This window comes from Erithacus rubecula, assembly GCF_903797595.1.
Source record: "Erithacus rubecula genome assembly, chromosome: 3".
Lineage (NCBI taxonomy): Eukaryota > Metazoa > Chordata > Aves > Passeriformes > Muscicapidae > Erithacus > Erithacus rubecula.
Genome location: NC_136689.1, coordinates 14,349,252 through 14,367,724, shown reverse-complemented (window position 1 = coordinate 14,367,724; position 18,473 = coordinate 14,349,252). Strand labels below are relative to the sequence as shown.

Sequence of the window (18,473 nt, the reverse complement as noted above, 5' to 3'; positions counted from 1 at the left end):
GCAAATAAAATCAGAGTTGCCTCTGAAGCAAGCTCAATGGGAGTGTATTTTCAAAAAGACTTTCTATAGTGAACTGTTCATTGGAGTGTTTGGGGTTTTGAGATGCAGATTTCGTTTTTCTAGGAAGAAGCAAAAGAGAGTTGTCAGAATAGATAATTAGAGATTATATTCCCAAAATGCATATTTGAAAATGTGAATATCTTGTAATTAAAACAGAATTCACCTTTCTGATCTCCTTTAAATTTTTAATTCTGATAGATGCAATGGAAAAAAAATAAACTGGTAACTATTTTCTTAATCTTGTTTTGGAATCTTTGAGCTAACATAGTCTTTGCTCTGCTTTCCAGTTTGCTTAATGAATGACTGTTGTCCATGTTTTATGGAATCTGCATGCACATTTTAGGTTCTGAGCTGATTCCCTCTTACTGGTGTGGTCTTGTCTGTCCTTTTGCATACTGTTCACTAGCTCTGCACTTTTAGAAAACAGCAAAAAACACCCCTCTCCAGATGTGTATGAGGCATGTTTGTCACTCTCTTTCATAGCTTTTATCTCCTTTGGAGAAGATAAAAGAAAGCTCTGCATTTCAAAAAAACCCAAAATCTTAATTGCATCTAGGAAAATTTTAGAAAATTATTATATTAGAAGAGTAGAAAACATAATTGTTCCACTGTGGGGGCTGTCAGAATAAATTTGGAAGTATTTTTAATATGCTTCTTAGTCTCAAATACTTTGCTCATGACAGCCAATGTTTGTATTTGAAAAAGTCCCATGTGAAGGGGATTTATGTGGCAAGAGCATCAGGAATGTCAGCCATGGGCTAGGACAGCAGGGAACAGTCTCTCCCTGGTGCTGAGCAGCCTCCAGGGCTGGGAGCTGCAGGGCTGTGTCAGAGCAGGGCTGTGCCAGAGCTGGTGAGTCCTGCTGGGATGCTCAGGTGAGCAGCTGGGCACAGGGCATGTCATCCAGCATCCACCCTGAGCTAATGCCTCCCATGCTGCAGGGGCTGAGCACTGACACCCTGTATGTTGCATGTCCCACTCACAGCCCTTCTTACTAAAGATGCTGCTGTTCACATGCAGTTGTTTTTACCTGGACTGGAATAACCCATCTGCAGACAAATTGTGGGGCATTGTTGCTTTTCTCACCTGTTCTAGTCTCTACTGATAGAGCACAATATTTACAGGAGACCATACCTTTGATGAACTGATGTGATTAGGCTGGTGTGTGGAATCGATAATTTCAGAGCTTGCAAGCTCCATTTGGGTTTTTTGGGTTTGTTTTCCTTTTGTTTGTTTTTTTTTCCCTTCATAGGTACAAAATGAAAGTGGAAAGATTGCTCCCCTGTCACCTGCAGTCGCAACATCGATTTCAGCCATGGCCTCTGCCCTGGCCCCCTTGTTTGGGCAGCTGCCTGGGAAGGCAGGGGCTGATGGAAGTGTGAGTGCTGCCACCAGATCCCACCCTGCAGCAGAGAGCTTGGACTCCTCAGGAAAACACACACACAAGTCAGAGCAGTGGCAGCCCACGGTGGAAGCACTAGAAAGCAGAAGGGCATCAAAGAAACATGAAGAAGAAAGAAAGAGGTTTCTAGCACATGAAGCTAATGAAATTAAAAAGTATAGCTCCTTTGAGGATGAAACCACACATCCTGCTCCTGAAAAAACAGGAGACCACCATAAAGAGACAGCATACAGCTTCCTGAGGAAGGGCAGCTTGGAACTGTTTAGTTCACAGCCACTTTTTCAGCCTCTGGAACAGAAGGAAATCGATACTGGCATGCAAGGTAAATGGGAAGACAAAAAAGGCCAGTCCTTTGAAGAAAAACTGCATTTGGAAAGTGTTATGAAAAGCAAGACTTGGCAAAGAGGTGTGGTAATTACTTGCTGTTGGTGTGGTCTCAGTCACCAAATGCTGTTTCAAACTTTATCAAGGCTGGTTATGTTTCCTTTTCCTAACACTGCTTAGAAGTAGAGAAATATATGTGAAATATTAAATTTTTAAAAAATAGGTTTTATTTTTTATTCTTTCAATTCTTCAGTCTTTAAGGATGGCTCAGTTTTATTCAGATTTATTTACTTTGAAAGTAGTGGTATTATATGCTGAAGCTAAAATTTATTCTTTCTTTTTTTGCCCTTACCCCTGCCCTCCAAAATTCTGAACAAACTAAATTTGCTGCTCTGGGTCAATTATTTGCCCTTAATTTTTGCCTTATTGTGAATATGTAGTTATGAATTACCTACATATATGCATACATAACTAGGAGTAGATAATTTTCATATAATTAATTTTGCAAAACTAATATTATTTTCTCTTTAATGTGGTGATGAAATACAAACCAGGAAAGTCTCAGAGCAATTACATTTTTACATGCACAGCATAATTTAAACTTTAAAAATAAACTTGCCTATCTTTAAATAAAGTACTTTGAAAATAAACAGTGAATATGGTTGTTGGATAAGTCCTATTCTGTTGAATTTAAAAGGATGTTATAAATGTTTTCTATATTATAGTGATGGGTGACAGAGTCACAGTACCCTGTAGCACTAAAAACATTTTTTTTTTGTCCTGTGAAGTTAATTTATTTTTAATTTAATGGTCTTGACACAGGCATAGAGAGGAAGGTACAGCTCTGCCTGTATCCTCTAAAGCAGTATCCATTCTACCCAATTAACTTTTGATGACTGCAGGGGAGATGGAGACTGGAATACAATAGGAGCACTCTTATATCAGAGGGGTGTTGTGCTTATAACACTTCAAAAAGAAAAAAGAAGATCACTTATATTTCTTTAAGGATAACTGTAATAGTGCATTTATCTTTCATGAAGATAATTTTTTCTCCTGTGGTTTAATTACTGCTTTAAAAAACAAACCCAAAAGAGCCACCAACACCCCACTAGAAAATAATACCTCTATTGAGCTATTAAATGCCCTAGTATGCTGCTCAAGCATTAAACTGCTTCACCAAATAGTCAATTTTCTTGTTTCAATTTTGTCTGCTTCTCTTCCCCTGCTCTTTGTTCCCTGTCACTTTCATGTGTTCATTTTCCTGTTGCTGGGATGATTGGGAGCAGCAGTTTGTGCCTCATCCATATGAAGTTCAGAATTGTGTGTTGAACATGATATTCTGTGGCTTCATGTGAACGTCAGTCACAAATGGCTACTCCCTGCAGCAAGCAATGCTGCACAATTAATCTTTGTGCTCCTGCTCAGCCAGAAGTTTCTCCCTGTTAGAACAGTATGTGATGTGAATGTTTAAAACACAGATTTGCTTCTTCAGTGTTAGTAATGTAAAGTGTCTTTGAGAATTGAACTAATTCAGCTCTTCTCTTTTGAATGGGCAGACCACGCTGAGCCTTCTGAACTCACCAGCACATCAGCCATGAGGACAGTCTCACAAACTGCAGCTGCAGCATCCTGTAGGCTGCAGGAGCTCTCTGAACAATTGGAAGGCAAATTTTATAAGAATTCCTGTGAGATGTTTTCCATGGGAGAGAGCAAAGCACAAACAGCTGAGGATGTCCTTGACAATTCCAACAAAACTATGTCAATTAAGGAAAGGTACTTAAACTTCTCTCTTTTTTCCAATGATCCCTGTAAATAGTTATTATATTGACAATGGTATAAAAAGAAGCTTTAAAACTGTTTCTAAAACAGCTAAGTAGTGATTATTAGGCTTTATTATTACTAACAGCAGAAACATGCAGCTAATCTGCCTGACATGCTCATAAAGCAGATGATGGGGAATGAGAATTGCCATTCAAGAGAACATAATGACCTGATTTTGAAAGAGCCACCTGAATAATCAGTGAATATTTCAGAAAACTGAAGTTGTAAAATATAAATGTTCAAGTTACATTATACTCTTATACTCAATATACTTCTCCAGGTTCTGCTTTCAGTTACAACAGGTATAATGTGATTTTGGTTTATTTTAATAAACATTTCTGGTTGCTCTACAGTAGTCCCTTAAACAAGCTGAGTAGAGGGAGTCAGATAGACTCTGATACTGCCCCACTACTTCAGAAGTACATGGTTGCCATTTTAACTTCTTGGAACTTGCTGTAGGGATTTTTAAAGGATAGTAAGCTGGACAGGTTTATGGGAGTACTAGAAATACTATTTCCATCCCAAGATCATTCTGATCTGAAGCAAAATGTTAGATTCTGCACTTGTGCAGAGAGTGGGAGTTCAGGATTGAAGTGCCAATAGCTGCTGTAGTACTTGTAAAAGTTTTTCTAACCTAGTTAAAACTTTGAGAGTATAAACTCAGTCCCAAACTGGTAGCAGTCCAGTGAGTAGAATTATGATTAGTTAGCCTATCTATACTTAAGTTTTTCAGCAATGAAAGCAGAAACAATAAATGAAAATAGCTGCCTGATGAAACTTTTACTGTGTAAAAGTATTCCCTCACTTAGTGAGGTGAGTGTGATATTAGTCATTCTAAAACTTTTCTTTAAAATTTCATTTCTTTAAAATGCAATTCTAAAGTTTGCTGCATAAATTAATGTGTTTCTAGGAAGTGTGTGAGTCATTCTCATTTACAGAGCATCACCACTCCTGTCAGCCCCTTTACACAAAGGGGTGCAGGGGCAGCTACAGCAGCTGTGCAGTCTTAGTGCCCCTTCTGAAGTTTATACTGTTGTTTTGTTTAAAGCAACTTTTCATCCCCATCCCCCTCCTGTAAATATTTCAATTTGACAACTTCTGGCTTATAGGTGGTAAATGATCTGCCATCCCTGATCCTGGTGGGGAGAAAGAGGTCAGAGGGAAGGCAAGATCCAAGTTTTAGCAGCTGTTCCAGTCCTGACTTTAATGCCTCAGCTGAGCTGATTTCTTGAGGAGCTGAAGCCTGTCAGTCACACAATCAGGGACCACTTTTGTTAGGACTCTGAGACTGTCTGCTCAGCCCCAGAGCTGACAGAAGAAAATACCTCCTGCTGTCTTGTCAGGAATTTGTATACCCTGATTCCACAAACATCTGTAAATGACTGAGCTGGTATCAAAATATTTTAGCCTTCCAAAATACCACAGTAGTCTACTTCTTGTCCCAGAATTAAATTACTACAACCAGTAAGTTTCTTTTGCTTGGCTGTAGTGGATGCCAAGTATTCATAAACATCAAAGAACATTTCTGCTAGAGATTAACTATTACACTTTGATTTTTTTTTCCTTTTACATTCACTAACTTCATCTTCCCATCCAGTGGATTTTTCTGGCTGTGTCAGACATTCTTTCACCTTATGGAAGAACAACTTTTCCACACATGCAATAGTATTTGGGCAGGATGCATGAATGCTGGTCTGGATGAGAGTGATTTTCCACAAAGACTTGCTTCACTGAACTAATACTGTCCTTGAACAGTGGGTGTATAGCTGGCATTTTCAGAATTATCTACATTATATAGAAGAATGAAAATCACTATTTTTTAAGGAGGAAAGAAACCTATATTCTCTTCTCCTGTCTTTGTCCATCCTGTCAGCTCCACTATAGAATTCAGCTGCATGCCATGATCATCACTTAAAAAGCTACATCTGATTAATTTCTGGTGAACTTCTTACATCATTGTCACCTTCTGAGGAAGAATCTAGTCTAAACTTAGTTTTCAACTTTTTTGATGTATGGATGCCTAAGCAATGCTTTCTTATGCAGTCTGGTCCCCAATATATTGAATTTATGCACTCTTTTAACAGGCAACTTCTTTTCTATAGTTACATATCTCATATTGCCCTCCAGGATTTATGATTTATCCAAAAAGAACTGATCAAGTGCAGCCAAGGCAGAACATGTGAAAATCAAACCTACATCCAGTTTACTCTAGCTCAAGGAGACAAGCAGCAACTAAGATACTAAAATATTGCCACAGAAGAAACATATGTCATTTTGGACATTTTTTGCCACGATTTTTGCCAAGGCCTTTCATCCAGTTCTCTTTGTTTAGGCGAAACTATTGTTCAGATCTTGTTTCTGTTTCCTTCAGTATTTGCTGTCCAACATTTTGCCTTCAGCTCTGAAAGTTTTTGCTTTGAGGCCACCCTGACACCTCTGGGATTAAGATCATTCTATCTTGATGTCACATAGTCTGACTCAGTAGCAGGTGAAAGAAGGATGCAGAACAAGCTGTCAAAGTGGGCAGACACACTAAAAGCTTTTTTCATTCAAGGAAAGAGTAGAACTTACTTTCTTCATATTGGAAAAGGAACTTTTGGAGGCAAAAGCAGTGTCTAAACTGTGAAAAGCGACTACTGAATGATTATTCATTCTTTATAAAAGCAGAAAATTAGAGGTATGCAATGAAACTAGCAAGCAGTAGGCCTTAGACAAATCTAATATTTGCCTTATTTTCTAAGATTTTCCAAAGAATCAATTGCTCTGTACTGCTGAGCTGGTGGGCTTGCTTTTAGGAACCATTTCAGTAGTTCTTGATCTTTATTCATACAAAAGGGTGTCCTCCATTCAGCTGTAGCTGAGTCAAGGCAGTCTGACTTTATTGCCAATTCCATTGTTTGAAAGAAATGTGTTCCTTTAGATTTTACACAGCAGTGAAATTTTTATTGGCATACAGAACATACATGTTTCTTTAAAGTGATGATTTCATTGCTCAAAACAGGCACATGTGTGTTCTTGCTAGTAGGAGTCAGTTGTTTCATTACACATCCCAGTGAAGAATGGAGGGCTAGTATCAAACCATCCTTATGGCAGAGAAGAAAACAAAATCTCTAAAGACACAGAAGTATTCTTAGAATTACAGATTTTTCTCTCTCTGATCAAACAGACTGTTTGTGTCAAAGGTCTAGAGCAAATACCCTGCAGTAATGTTAAATAAAAAAAAAGATATACCAAAAAAACACAAAACCAATTTTTTTCTGCTGCCTGCTATGCTGAGTAGCTGCAAACATTTTCAAAAACAAACCCAGCTTAGGCCAAAGCTGACCAATATGCCTTCCAGCTTCAATTATCACAGATCATTTCTAAGCAAAACTGACTTGAGAGAACATAGCTACTGAAGATAATCCATTGCATGGTGACAATTCAGTCCCATCTTGGTCTCCTCCACAGTTTCACACATGCACGGATGCACTCCAGAAGATTAGTTCTGGGCAGTGAAATCTGTCCTTTCTGCAAACAATGACCATGACCTCAGCTCCCTATTGTGAGTCCTCCTCACCCCATTCTCATCCTGTGCTGTGAGGTATGAAGCAACCAGGCAAAGTGAAGCCTGCCAGCACTGCCTGCCTGGGCAGGGAGAGAGGAAATAACTGCTTTCTTGAATACTAACATTCTTACTGCCATTGTATTCTGTAGATTTACTGTTTTCTGCATTCCTTATTTTTCTCAAGTGACTGCTTTAGGCCCAATTGATCATCCCCAAATAGGTCATAGCATGGATGCACCCCTGGATTTTTTGCAGGAAGCAGCTGGCTGAAACTTCTATCTAGGCCTCTTTGGTTCTACCCTTTCCTTCTCCTCAGAGTTTCCAGACAAGATTTGCTGTAACAGTAATCACATCTCTGAAAAAGAATTTCCATTTCTCATGGTCAGAATAGGTTTAACTACTGAACCTGTTCAAATATTAATAGGGTTAAGGCTTTTAGATAATTCTTACTGAAATGCTGTAGATTTGAGAAAGGTATGTTGTAAGACTTAACTAAAAAATTATTTAGTAGATCAATGCAACTGTTTGCACAAGTGCTGCAGATACACATTTTATGGTTTGCTAGGAATAACTTCTGAAGCATAGAAAACTCATATAAATGTTAATTTCTGAGGAAGGTAAACTGAAGATCATCGTGCCTGTATAGACCTTGTATTCCTGACTGACTTCCCCTACCCCCAGAAGTAGTCATCTCAGGGTTTGTATGGTCAAATGTAATTCTAACAAAACTAATCTATGTGTTGTCCCCATTGCAGCCAGTCATTTGTACTACATTCAGAATTTTGCTCAAGATTAGGAAACAGTGCTTTGAAAAGATCCCACTTACTGAGACTGATGATAATCCACATTTTAAATATAAGACCTCCTTTAAACAAGTTGAATCTTGCTGATAGATTTCACAGCTGCAGGGTAGTTAGCATCAGGTTATTAGTGTATTGGTGCTGCTGATTTGTCACACAATGCCTGGACTGAGCAGGGAGAGACAAAGTGATCCCAGGGAGTCTGATAAGTAACCTCAGCCCTGGAGTTGTAATGACAGCAGTAACTGCAGAGTTGTCCTTTGATGAGACCTAATTGGTGTGTGCCTGCTGAACAGACCTCTTTCTTCTTGGGCTTTAAAGAAAATAATTTTAGAAGTATTTTTAAATTAGTGCAGTGAAGACCAAAAGTAGGATGCATATGCTTAACTTTGGACATCTACAGGATAAGCATCCCTAGCCAAGCTACTCTCTTGCTGTACCTGAGTGACAGAATGGAGGGGGGAAAAGCAGTTATTAAATCTGACCTTTTTGTGTATCTACTTTAAGAGGATCTGTGTTGTACCTTGGTCTCCCTTGGCTGTATTGGCAATTTCCACAGATGATACAAATTTACTGGAGTGTCTGTCTCACTCTAGATGTCTATATTTTGACAGATGGTTGCCACGCAACATGTACAGTATAAGACTTGGTGTTTGTTTGTGAGCTTTGTATATGTGTATGAAATGTAAATAACTTAGTTAATGCTATAAAACCTAAATTCAGATTATCTTGAATGCAGCACTAGTGAAACAATAAGGTTATCTTTTGAGCATAATGGGAAGTACAGTGTTTAAAGTTCCTGTTGGCATGCTTTTCCTTGTAGGTTGGCACTGCTGAAGAAGAGTGGTGAAGAAGATTGGAAGAGCAGGCTCAGCAAAAAGCAGGAGTATGCAAAAGTGCCTGTCACTGATCGTAGTGTGCAGATGCAGGAAGTTGAGCAGCTATTGAAGAAGGTAACTCTATCTCTATTTGAGAAAAACATCTTGCTTGAAATGCTTTGGCTTCTTGAAGATGCATCCAGCTAGACAGGCATGCCTAATATTCGCTGCTAGCTCCTGCTACTCCTCTGTTGTCAGGCTTGTTTAAAAGACAATTCTCCCAACGTGAGAGATGATTTAATGAGAATGTCTTCACTGTCCTGGGATGTGTGATGCTGGTTACAGTGTCTTCACAGCAGGAGATAATGAACTAGTAAGTGGGTCTGTAAGGCTTCTGCAGATGTACAGGTATAATGATTTAAGCCCTTTCTCCTGCCCCTCTTCCCTCTCCCCCTTCCATGCCCCCACATTCCTAACACTGTGTTATCTCTGTGCACACAGTGGGTTTTTGACCAGTAATTTTGAGTCCTAGAGCCACTGAGGTCATGCAGGTACTAGAGCATTCATGAGCCATTTGGCTTTTGCCTATCTTGCATGATCTTTGCTGTTTGTGAATAGCCAGAACTGGCAGGACCAAGATTTTGTCTATCTGTAGGTACTGAACAGAGAGGGAGATGAGTAGAAAGGTGTGGAGGAAAGGGTGATCCACATTATTAGCACATTCTGATTATGTCTGTACAAAAGTAAGTTAGGTTGCCCAGCAAGAGGGGATCTGTAAATCCAAATAATTACTGCTGAGGACCTGCTACCTGTGTCATACTTGCTTGTTTTGGTTCAGTGAAATTTTGTTTCAGACTAAATTTTGTTTTAGTTTGGTCCTGTGGCCTGACAGCCTTTAGCAGCAGTGGTGTTACATGGGGATCTTGGAGTGCACTTCAGGGCTTGGTTTCATGCAAAAGTCTGTGCATTCTGCAATGTGAACAAGGTGCAGAAAGTGAGAACTGGAATATTTGCTCCGAAATGAGCTGTCTCCTGGCTCAAAGTACAGGATCAATGTAGACTTGTTCCCTCTCTCTCTCAGATGAAATAAGCTGTCTCAAAAGCCTTTAATTTCTGAAGGAGTACTTCACAGAGGACAAGTGAAAAAAAATTCTGTTACAGAATTTACTAGTGGGGATGGCAGTATTTGGATCCAAATATTTAGTTGTGAAAATACTGTTTCTACTACTCAGTATAGGCAAACAGTAACAAAAAGTCCCCTGTTCCATCAGTGCATTACAAGTAAGGACACAGTTTGTCATTATCGAGGATAAATCTGTGTTTGAACATGTGAACATGAACATCAGTTGTGTTAAATGGACAGAAAAGAATAAAGCTGATTTTTGCAGTTTGGCTTATGGGGTTTGTTTTGGTTTTGCCCTGTGGACTTGTTCAAAAATCCAGCTGCTAGTTTGAAATACGTCCCAAAGCAAAAATAGTTCCAGGGAGGAAAGCAAAATTGTGGTCCATTTTTAACAGGCTAGTCTCCAAAATGACAACTGTTGAGATCAGATAACAAATGTACTCCAGCTAAAGACAATGGGGTTGAGAAAAAGCTTTAAACAGCTGCCAAGATTTAGGCAGAGACAGACCCTTTGTTGTCTGTCCTCAGCACCCATATCCTCCCTGCTGAGTTGCCATGTGCAGCAGCTTCACTCAGCATGGCAGGAGTCAGGCTGTTAAAGCAAGTAAGGGAGCATGAAGTGCTTGAGGGATACAAGCTTTGAAGTGGCAGTGCTAGCAGGGGGAGTTTCTGTGACACTGGGTCACCCACTCTGATAGTTCATATTAGCTCTTGGCTATTTAGAGCTAAATCAAAGGATTTTCATCTCTGCCTATGGGTGAAAACTTGGGTATGTAAGATACACAATCCCATGAACTATATTGATGTTTGGTGTGCTGATTCATGAGAAATATGTAAACCTTTACTAAGGTGACCACACTACTTAGGAGACACCATGTCAGCTGCCCTTAAATCTAGAAATTCTGGTTTTGATAAGTAATCAGTGTGGTGGCTGTTATCCTTTGAGGACCATGAAGCTCTGTGCTATTGAAGTCTGCTTGCAGAACTTTGAGACTCTGGTGTACTTGAGAATCTTAAGTATTTTCTGTTGCTGGATTACAGTAAAAATGTAGGAATTGTATTGTTTATTGAATTTAGAGCTAGTTAGAGAATTTCCATGGCAGTCATGCATCAACAGCTAGAGTATGTAAACTTCTGTCATGCCCTGCTGGTTCAAAACAATGCCTGATGTTTTGATGTTTTTAGTTGCAGTATGGTGCTTCTTTAAATGTAGTCAGACATCTTTTTAGGGGGTTTTTTGTGTGTCTGTGTGTGTTTCTCTCTTAAAAGGTTACCTAAATTTTTCTGGATTTAATTATTGAAACATATCTGAAGAAATTAGAAGTTATTAGAGTATGTTTAGATTTCATTTAAACAACAAAAGTGGAAAGATTCATACTCTTAACAAAATAGCTACATTAAATACTGCTGTTTGATCACTTCTAGTCAAAATGCTTCTGTGTGGTATCTACATGGTGAAAAATTTATCCAAATGTGTTATAGTCATTTGTATGTAGACTAAACTGTATAAAAACACCATAAAATTCATGGAAAAGCTGACAGAGCAACCTCAAACAGGGAAAAAAAAAAAAAGAGACTAAGGAATTAACTCAAGCAGATACAGATGAGGGGGGAAGTTGAGATTTACTTGGAGGTCCAGCATCTGTTTTGATGATTGCTGCACACAGGAGGAAAATTTTTTGGAAGTTATGAGACTTCTTAAGTTATTTATATATATGGTAAAACATATTTGGACAATTCAAAGAATATCTGTAACATCAGGGGACCAACTGTATGCTGATGAATGTCTTACTGGAAAAAAAAAATCTCTTTTATTTGGGAAAAATATTTTGGATTTAGTTCCTTTGTTTTCAACATCTTAGGCTGGATGGAACATTTGCAGTTTGTTGGACTTCTTCATGAGTAGAAAAATTAATTAACTTCAAAAATCTTTCCATAATATCAAAATAGGAAGATTTACTGGAATAAAAATTTCTATTTTATAGTTCACCATTTTTAACAGAGGCCCTGATTAATGTGATTACCAGCTGCATTGCAGTTGCATTAAAGCAGCGACTGACATTTGAAACACTTAATTCTTACATTATGTTTAAATTGCAGCACAGCACTGGTGTTAAAGGCTAGGGCTCAACAGTCATTTCAAAATTACTCAGAGATGAAGTGTATAGAAATCTTAGAGAGGGTAAGCCCTTGAAAAGTGACTTTTCAGCAAAATATTAGTCTTTTGCTGTGGTAATAGTTTTATCCATTTCATATATGGCCTCCACCAAGTCCTTGTATCACATTCTCATCAAAGCTGAAACTAATTATTAGACTTCATCTTGAGCCACTCTAATAGGCTGCATTTATCCACCCACAGTGCCATGTTCCCCATTTGCTTTAACCTACAGAAAGGGAGAAGAATTAAAGCTGATAAAGCCATGTCTAATCAGCTTTGGCTAAGCCCAGCTCTGGGGCAGGGTTTATTTGTAGGCTGTGTTTAGAATGGTGAACTCACCTTCACTGAGTACTCTGGGCTTAGCAAATCCTTCCAGATGGCTTTTGGAGCCTCCCAGTTTCAGCAAGCATTCTTCCCTTTCATCCAGAAAATAGATGACTTGCTGTTTAGCAGGGTCTGATTAAACTTGGAGCAGAATTATTCACATTGTGGTTGACATGGTTCATCAATTTAATGGTGCATGAAAAGAGAGATATATAAAAACTATCAGCATACAAAAAGTGTGCTGTTTTGTTCTGTGTTGGCTTGTAGTGATATTGTTACTAACTTGGATAATTCCTGCATGGAATGGCTTTGGTAAACATGCTGTTGTATTATCACAACATTTTTGATCTCTGCTTTCCAACAGGGAAAACATTTCTAGAAGATCAAAAGATTTAGTAAGAAATAAGGGAAAGAGGAGTTATTTCTCCCCCATTTCCATTTCTGGTAGTCCAGTTCTTTTCTAATTCCTTTGCTTTGCTTCTGTCCTTGTCATAGGATCCTGTATATGCTTCTACTTACTCTCCTGTTATACCTGCTCTCCATAAATTTCATCCTTTTCTACCTATTAATCAGGTGAGCAAAAGTTTGCACAATTTAAATGCTCAACAATTTCAAGTAAGCACATTTTAACAGTGTTTTTTAACATATGGAATTAATAATCCTCTTAACTGATTAACCAGCTCAGTAAATGTAGCTTTAAAGGAGCATAATATTGTGCCACTATGCCGTGTGCTCTTCTTCAATATGCATTATGCTACTATTTCTCTTATGGTTGCTTTTCTAAAAATTCTTTATCTGTTTTAGACTGCATAGGTGAGAAAATGAAGGAAATATAAAATTATAAAGGAAATATAAAATTATAAAACTGAAAACTTGTAAGTTGCTAAAAAGGGTACATAAAAGGAGTAGTATGTAACTGCACAGTATTTATTAGAATAAAATGCTGTGTGCCCTGACCTCCCTGTAAGTAATGTGCATGTACAATGTAAAACATAACATCATCTAATTTACTGACTGTAAAAAAGCTGCTTTTGTTCAGAGGTGACTTTCCCATAGTGCTTTTCCCTCGTCTCTGTGTGAAGGATTTTTGCTTTGGCATGTCCTGCTTCTGTTCTGTGACTATCCCATCTTCCTGCTTCTCTCTTTCTTCCTTTAAGGTCTGTAGTACTAGTTTGAAAGAATCAAGCTCTCTGGTTTCTGATGACCGTCATCCTTGGAGATGGAAGGTGAAATGTTTTATAAACTTTCTATTTAATTTTTGGAGGGAGAAGTGAGACAGGAAGTTATTCTCAGATTCCTAAAGCAACTTGTGGCAGTGGAGTTAACTTTGTGTTTGCTAGGGAATAGAGTTCTGCTGCTGTTCAGTAAATGTTAAGAGAAGCTTCATGTGAAGTGTTCCTCAGCATCATGTCTGTACCTCTGCAGTTCCATCATAGACAACTTGAGGAATTAATAGATAATGAGAAATATAAAATTTCTACAGCCAGAGCAACATAATGAAGTTGTCTCTGAGCAGTGGAATAGCAGACCTTGATCTGAGGAAACTGTACCTGGTTACCATGATCAGAGGTGACAAATGCAAAGGCAGAAGTGGGCAAAGAAACAAGAAAACAAGAAAACAAGGAGAGCTCACTGGATGCTCCCAGCAGATCTGTGCAAATCAAATTCTGTTCCATTACACCTCCTTGTCCCTTGCCTCCCAGGGCACACTTGTGGTTCTTGTGCTGCAATGAATCCATTGGGTTCTTCATCCCACAGTCTGTGCTGCATGCAGGGAGCTTTGTGACCAGCATGGGTCATGGCAGTGGATTCAAGGAGCAGACAATCACTGCTGGGTTGAGGATGAGGCTACTGGATATATTATAAACATTTAGATGACTGATATTTACCTTCTCCACATTCACTTCCATTGAATATGATTTTTATGCTGAGTTTTTTTAATTTAACATTAAACTTTGGGATGAAATTTTTTAGTAACTGGAATGTGTTAGTGTTGCCTCTTTCCTGTAAACTCTGGATTTAATGTAGCTTATTTACTTTGGATCACCTTTTAATTTTGTTGTGACAGAGTTCACCAGCTTTATGTATCTAGAAAATAACAATATAGTTTTAACTTAATAATAACCCTCAGTAATGACAGGAGGTTCTTTAATGAGCTCATTCCATCTTTCTTAAAAGGAAAAACAGTAAAAAAGGTGTTCATCTTTCCATTGATTGTGGTGAGATATAGCCTGCTCTCTTAGCTAGCTGTTTTCTTCTAGCACAGGGCCAAGGTACATGCAGACTTGTCTGGGGCTTTTTTTCTGGCACAGTTAATCAATTTATTTGCACCAAACACGAGGTGAGTGTGTTCTGTTTTCCTCAAACCAGTGCTGTACTGAAAGCCTTATGTTTGCACTGGAGATTTCTCTCCATGCTCTCTTTTAGCAAGGACCATATAAAGTTGCAGAGGAAAACAACTCAAAAGACTTTATACCACATTTGAACAAGTGCTGGATTTTCCTTATGGGTTTTTTTGGTTTTTTTTTTTGTCTTAGGAGCTTAAACTAGACAAGTTACTTTCATTAAAAAAACAAATAGATACTTTTTGAATTCTTCTTTTATGTAATTTATAGCATTGGTTTTAAATAGAACCCTCTTTTGAAAAACAGATTTTATGTGTGTGTTCTTTCCTGGTTTGGACTCCCCTAGGTAGGGGCAGTCTTGATTTTCTACATAGAAAACCATGAATTACTTTCTTTCTTGTATTAAAACAAAAAAATCCATAAAACAAAACCAGCAAAACCAAACAGAACACCAGCATGCTAACAGACCTCTCTCTCAGTTCTTGTCACCTAAACGGCACAATGCTTGGACTGCAAAATTGTAGGGTACAAGATGGAGCATTGCTTAGATGTGGCTCCTTCCTCAGGAGTTCCTGCCCTACCCTCAAAAAATGTGTTGCAGTTCTAGAAAGGACCAGTGTCATCATCCAGCCTAGCCAAGCACTGGAAAAAAGTAATCCCTGTTTCTAACTGTTCTTGCATTGAGACTATAAATCCTCCCCAGACTGAAAACAGGATCTTTTAGAAAAACATGCAGTCTTAATTCTAAACTGTCAGCCTACAGAAAATTCTTGGCAATATTAAGTAATTTTTCATATGTTATTTTTCTTACTGTGTTAAATGTAACTCTTAACCCTTTCTTCAGTGAAAATACATACTTATCTGATATAATCTGAGGTAGATTAAAAAAAACCCCCAATATTTCAGCCCTTTACTGAAAATTTTAAAATTGTCAGAATCATGAGTAGAAGCATGGAGTCTGGAAATTTCAGTACAGATTATCTGTTCAGAACAACTTTCCATGGGAGTTTTTGTCTCTCTTGTTTTTGTATCTTCCTAATTGCTTGGGTTTGGGGTTTTTTGGTTTTTTGTTTTGTTTTCTTTTGTTTAGTCTTTTTGGGGTTTTGGGTTTGGTTTTTTTTGTTGGTTTTTTGTTTTTTTGTTTTTTTTTCTTTTCAAATGACATTTCTCTTAAAAGCCTGGATTTTTCTGATATTACTTTTTTTCCCCCAACCATTTATGTGATTATCTCTTCTTTATCTTCATTATTCTTCTGTACGTTGGTGTCATCATTAGGGTCTTCTCAGGGGATGAGACTACATCTTTTGTTTTCCATGTTCATGAAAGCATTTTGATCAAATTTGGGATGAATCAGATCACTGCATAGCTCTTTCCTGTTCAGAAATAATTTTTCAGTCAGTTAACCATTTACAGGCTGTAAGCTGGTTTGATATTTTTATATTGCTCAAAAAAATTCCTCAGAATGTCACCTGTGATTAACTCAAATATATTAAAGAAATCAGAGGTAACTGTGTTAATATATATAATCATGCTTGAGCTCATCAAACTTTCCATTTTGATTAAACCTATTTTCCATAATGCCACATGGAATGTCATTAATTATGGTGATTTGATTCTTCATTGATTGTCTTTGCAGCAGTTCTTTCCATGGGTGTCTGGAACAACCCACAGTTTCTGTGACCTGTTCCTACATGCTTTAGTTTTACCTCTAAATATTGTCTGAGCTTTTATCCTATTTATTTTCCCATTTTCAAAGGCTTAAAAAAATTAATTATTGTGATTTGGGACATCTGCTTTTCCACCTATTTTGTCCAACATATCCATGAACCCATCCATCTATTGTGCACAATAAATTATAGTAGTTCATTGAAAGGAACAACTTTTTAAATGAAAAAAATTGCATTGGAGCTGTTTTATTCCTAAGTTTTTCTATGTTATTTTTATTTATTCTTGATGTAGCAATTTTTGGTTTGACTTTTTTACAGCTGCAAATTTGAGGTTATTCTTTTCATGTCATCATTTGGATTTTTTAACTCAAAAATAAAATTTGGACTCAAAAGGTTTTTGAGTTTTAGCTTTTGTAACATATTTTCTCCCGAATAGAATGTGCTTTGACAAGTTAATTCCTCCACAAATGCTCCATGTGGCAACTCTGAAAGCTTTCTAAACTGTTCCGAACTAGCAGGTGGATTTTTTCTGAAATTTCTTTTGACAGTTGTATTGGCTCAAATTAGCTTACTAGCTGTAGAAAATATTGTTTATTTAATCATGGCATATACTTCTGTTTTTCAGCAGGACTGTTAAGGGAGATTAAGTTGATTGGGAATTGATTGGTGTCTATTTAGTTTATATTATTTTAGTTCATTTGTTCATTAATAAATCAAGGTAGGAGTCTTCATGGATTAGGAAGAGAACTAGTATAAAATTACTCCCAATTCAGTAACATATGCACCCAGTCTAATTTTTTTTTTTTTTTTTTTTTTTGGTTAGGAACTCCAAAGATGTTATTGCCCAATGGAACAGCTTGAAATCTTTTATTATTAAAAAAAACCAAAAAAAGTTTGTTTCTCCTGTCCAACAGCTGTTTTCTTTAACCCTTTGGCACAGCTCCAGAACTACTGACAAACTTTCTGGCAATTCATGTGTGTAGTGATTAACACACATATTTTCTAGGTCTGTATTTTCAGAATTTTCAGTAGCTCTGTAGGCTCTGAAGCATCAGGTATTTGCTGGAGACAAAATCCAAAATTAAGACTCCTGTACGTTTAAAAACTCAAAACCAATTCCATATGATTTTACTTCTTTCTGCGTTTCCCTCACTTCCCTCATATTGTAATGGGAGTCAGCATCCTTGCTAAGTTAAAAGTATTTGTTTTGTGTACTAAATTTTACCTGTGGCTTCACTAGGTATTTATTAATTTCCTGCCCAGGTCTCCTTTAATACATTGTTGAGGGTTTTTCTAGCAACTTTTCATCCCAGAGCTGGCTGTGCTGACACTGCAGTGGGTAGAGACAGGAAGAAATGAAAGAGTTTTTCTTTCATTTCTTCAGTGTTTTTCTTTAAAGCATTCAGAGACTTTGACAGATGAGGAAATGATACTGAATAGACATGTATGTTGTTATTTCTACTGGACATTTTGTAGTTCTAGGGGAAAAATCAGAGTTTTTAATCTTGATTATCATGGCTTGCAGTCATATTGTCTGGCTGTCCAGCTCACTTTCCTGATAAATTGAAAAGAAGTGTTTCTGCAGAAGGCTGAAGAAATATGTGGAACCAAAGGGAAATAGTGAAGGGCTCTCATGGTCCTAGTCTTTGTACAGACTATTTCTTGGTTTGTCTTCATTCTTCTGGCTGATGTGTACTGATCCTGGTAAACTCTGAAAGCTACAGAGTCACTATTTTAAAGTGTCCCCTGCAGTTACAATAGTTTTCTATATAAAATGCCTTATTTAGGTAGTTTGATTGATTTTTTAGAAATTTAAAAATAATATTTTCTTTGTGTCTTGAAAGGAGAAGAATGTTTATGTTCACAAGCTTGTACATACTTTCACATTTCCCTTCTGTGGTTCTCTGAGCTAGAGTGATAGTAAAGCTTGTGATTTTGTTTTTTTTTTCAATTCTAGCAGCTAGGTTGTGAAGAAAAATGATGAATAGCATCAACTTGGAAGTAATTCTAGACTTGACAGTCCCATGCACTAAAAATACTTTCATGTTTGATTTCTATGCAGTGTAATCCCTGGAATGATGATA

At 37.5% G+C, this 18,473-nt stretch overlaps 1 protein-coding gene across 18 annotated transcripts in view; it reads left to right on the top strand.

The window, feature by feature from the left end:
* The window catches only part of SVIL (supervillin), a 131,361-nt gene that overhangs the window by 92,936 nt on the left and 19,952 nt on the right, over window positions 1-18,473 (top strand). For 11 of the 18 annotated variants that reach the window (XM_079302057.1, XM_079302069.1, XM_079302065.1 and 8 more), the window contains 6 exons: window positions 259-282; window positions 1,313-1,784; window positions 3,343-3,559; window positions 8,778-8,907; window positions 12,873-12,950; window positions 13,535-13,603. In XM_079302057.1, the coding sequence (XP_079158183.1) occupies window positions 259-282; window positions 1,313-1,784; window positions 3,343-3,559; window positions 8,778-8,907; window positions 12,873-12,950; window positions 13,535-13,603 (990 nt within the window). The remainder of the gene's footprint in view (window positions 1-258; window positions 283-1,312; window positions 1,785-3,342; window positions 3,560-8,777; window positions 8,908-12,872; window positions 12,951-13,534; window positions 13,604-18,473) is intronic. The other 7 variants (XM_079302059.1, XM_079302071.1, XM_079302067.1 and 4 more) reach the window with 2 other exon arrangements.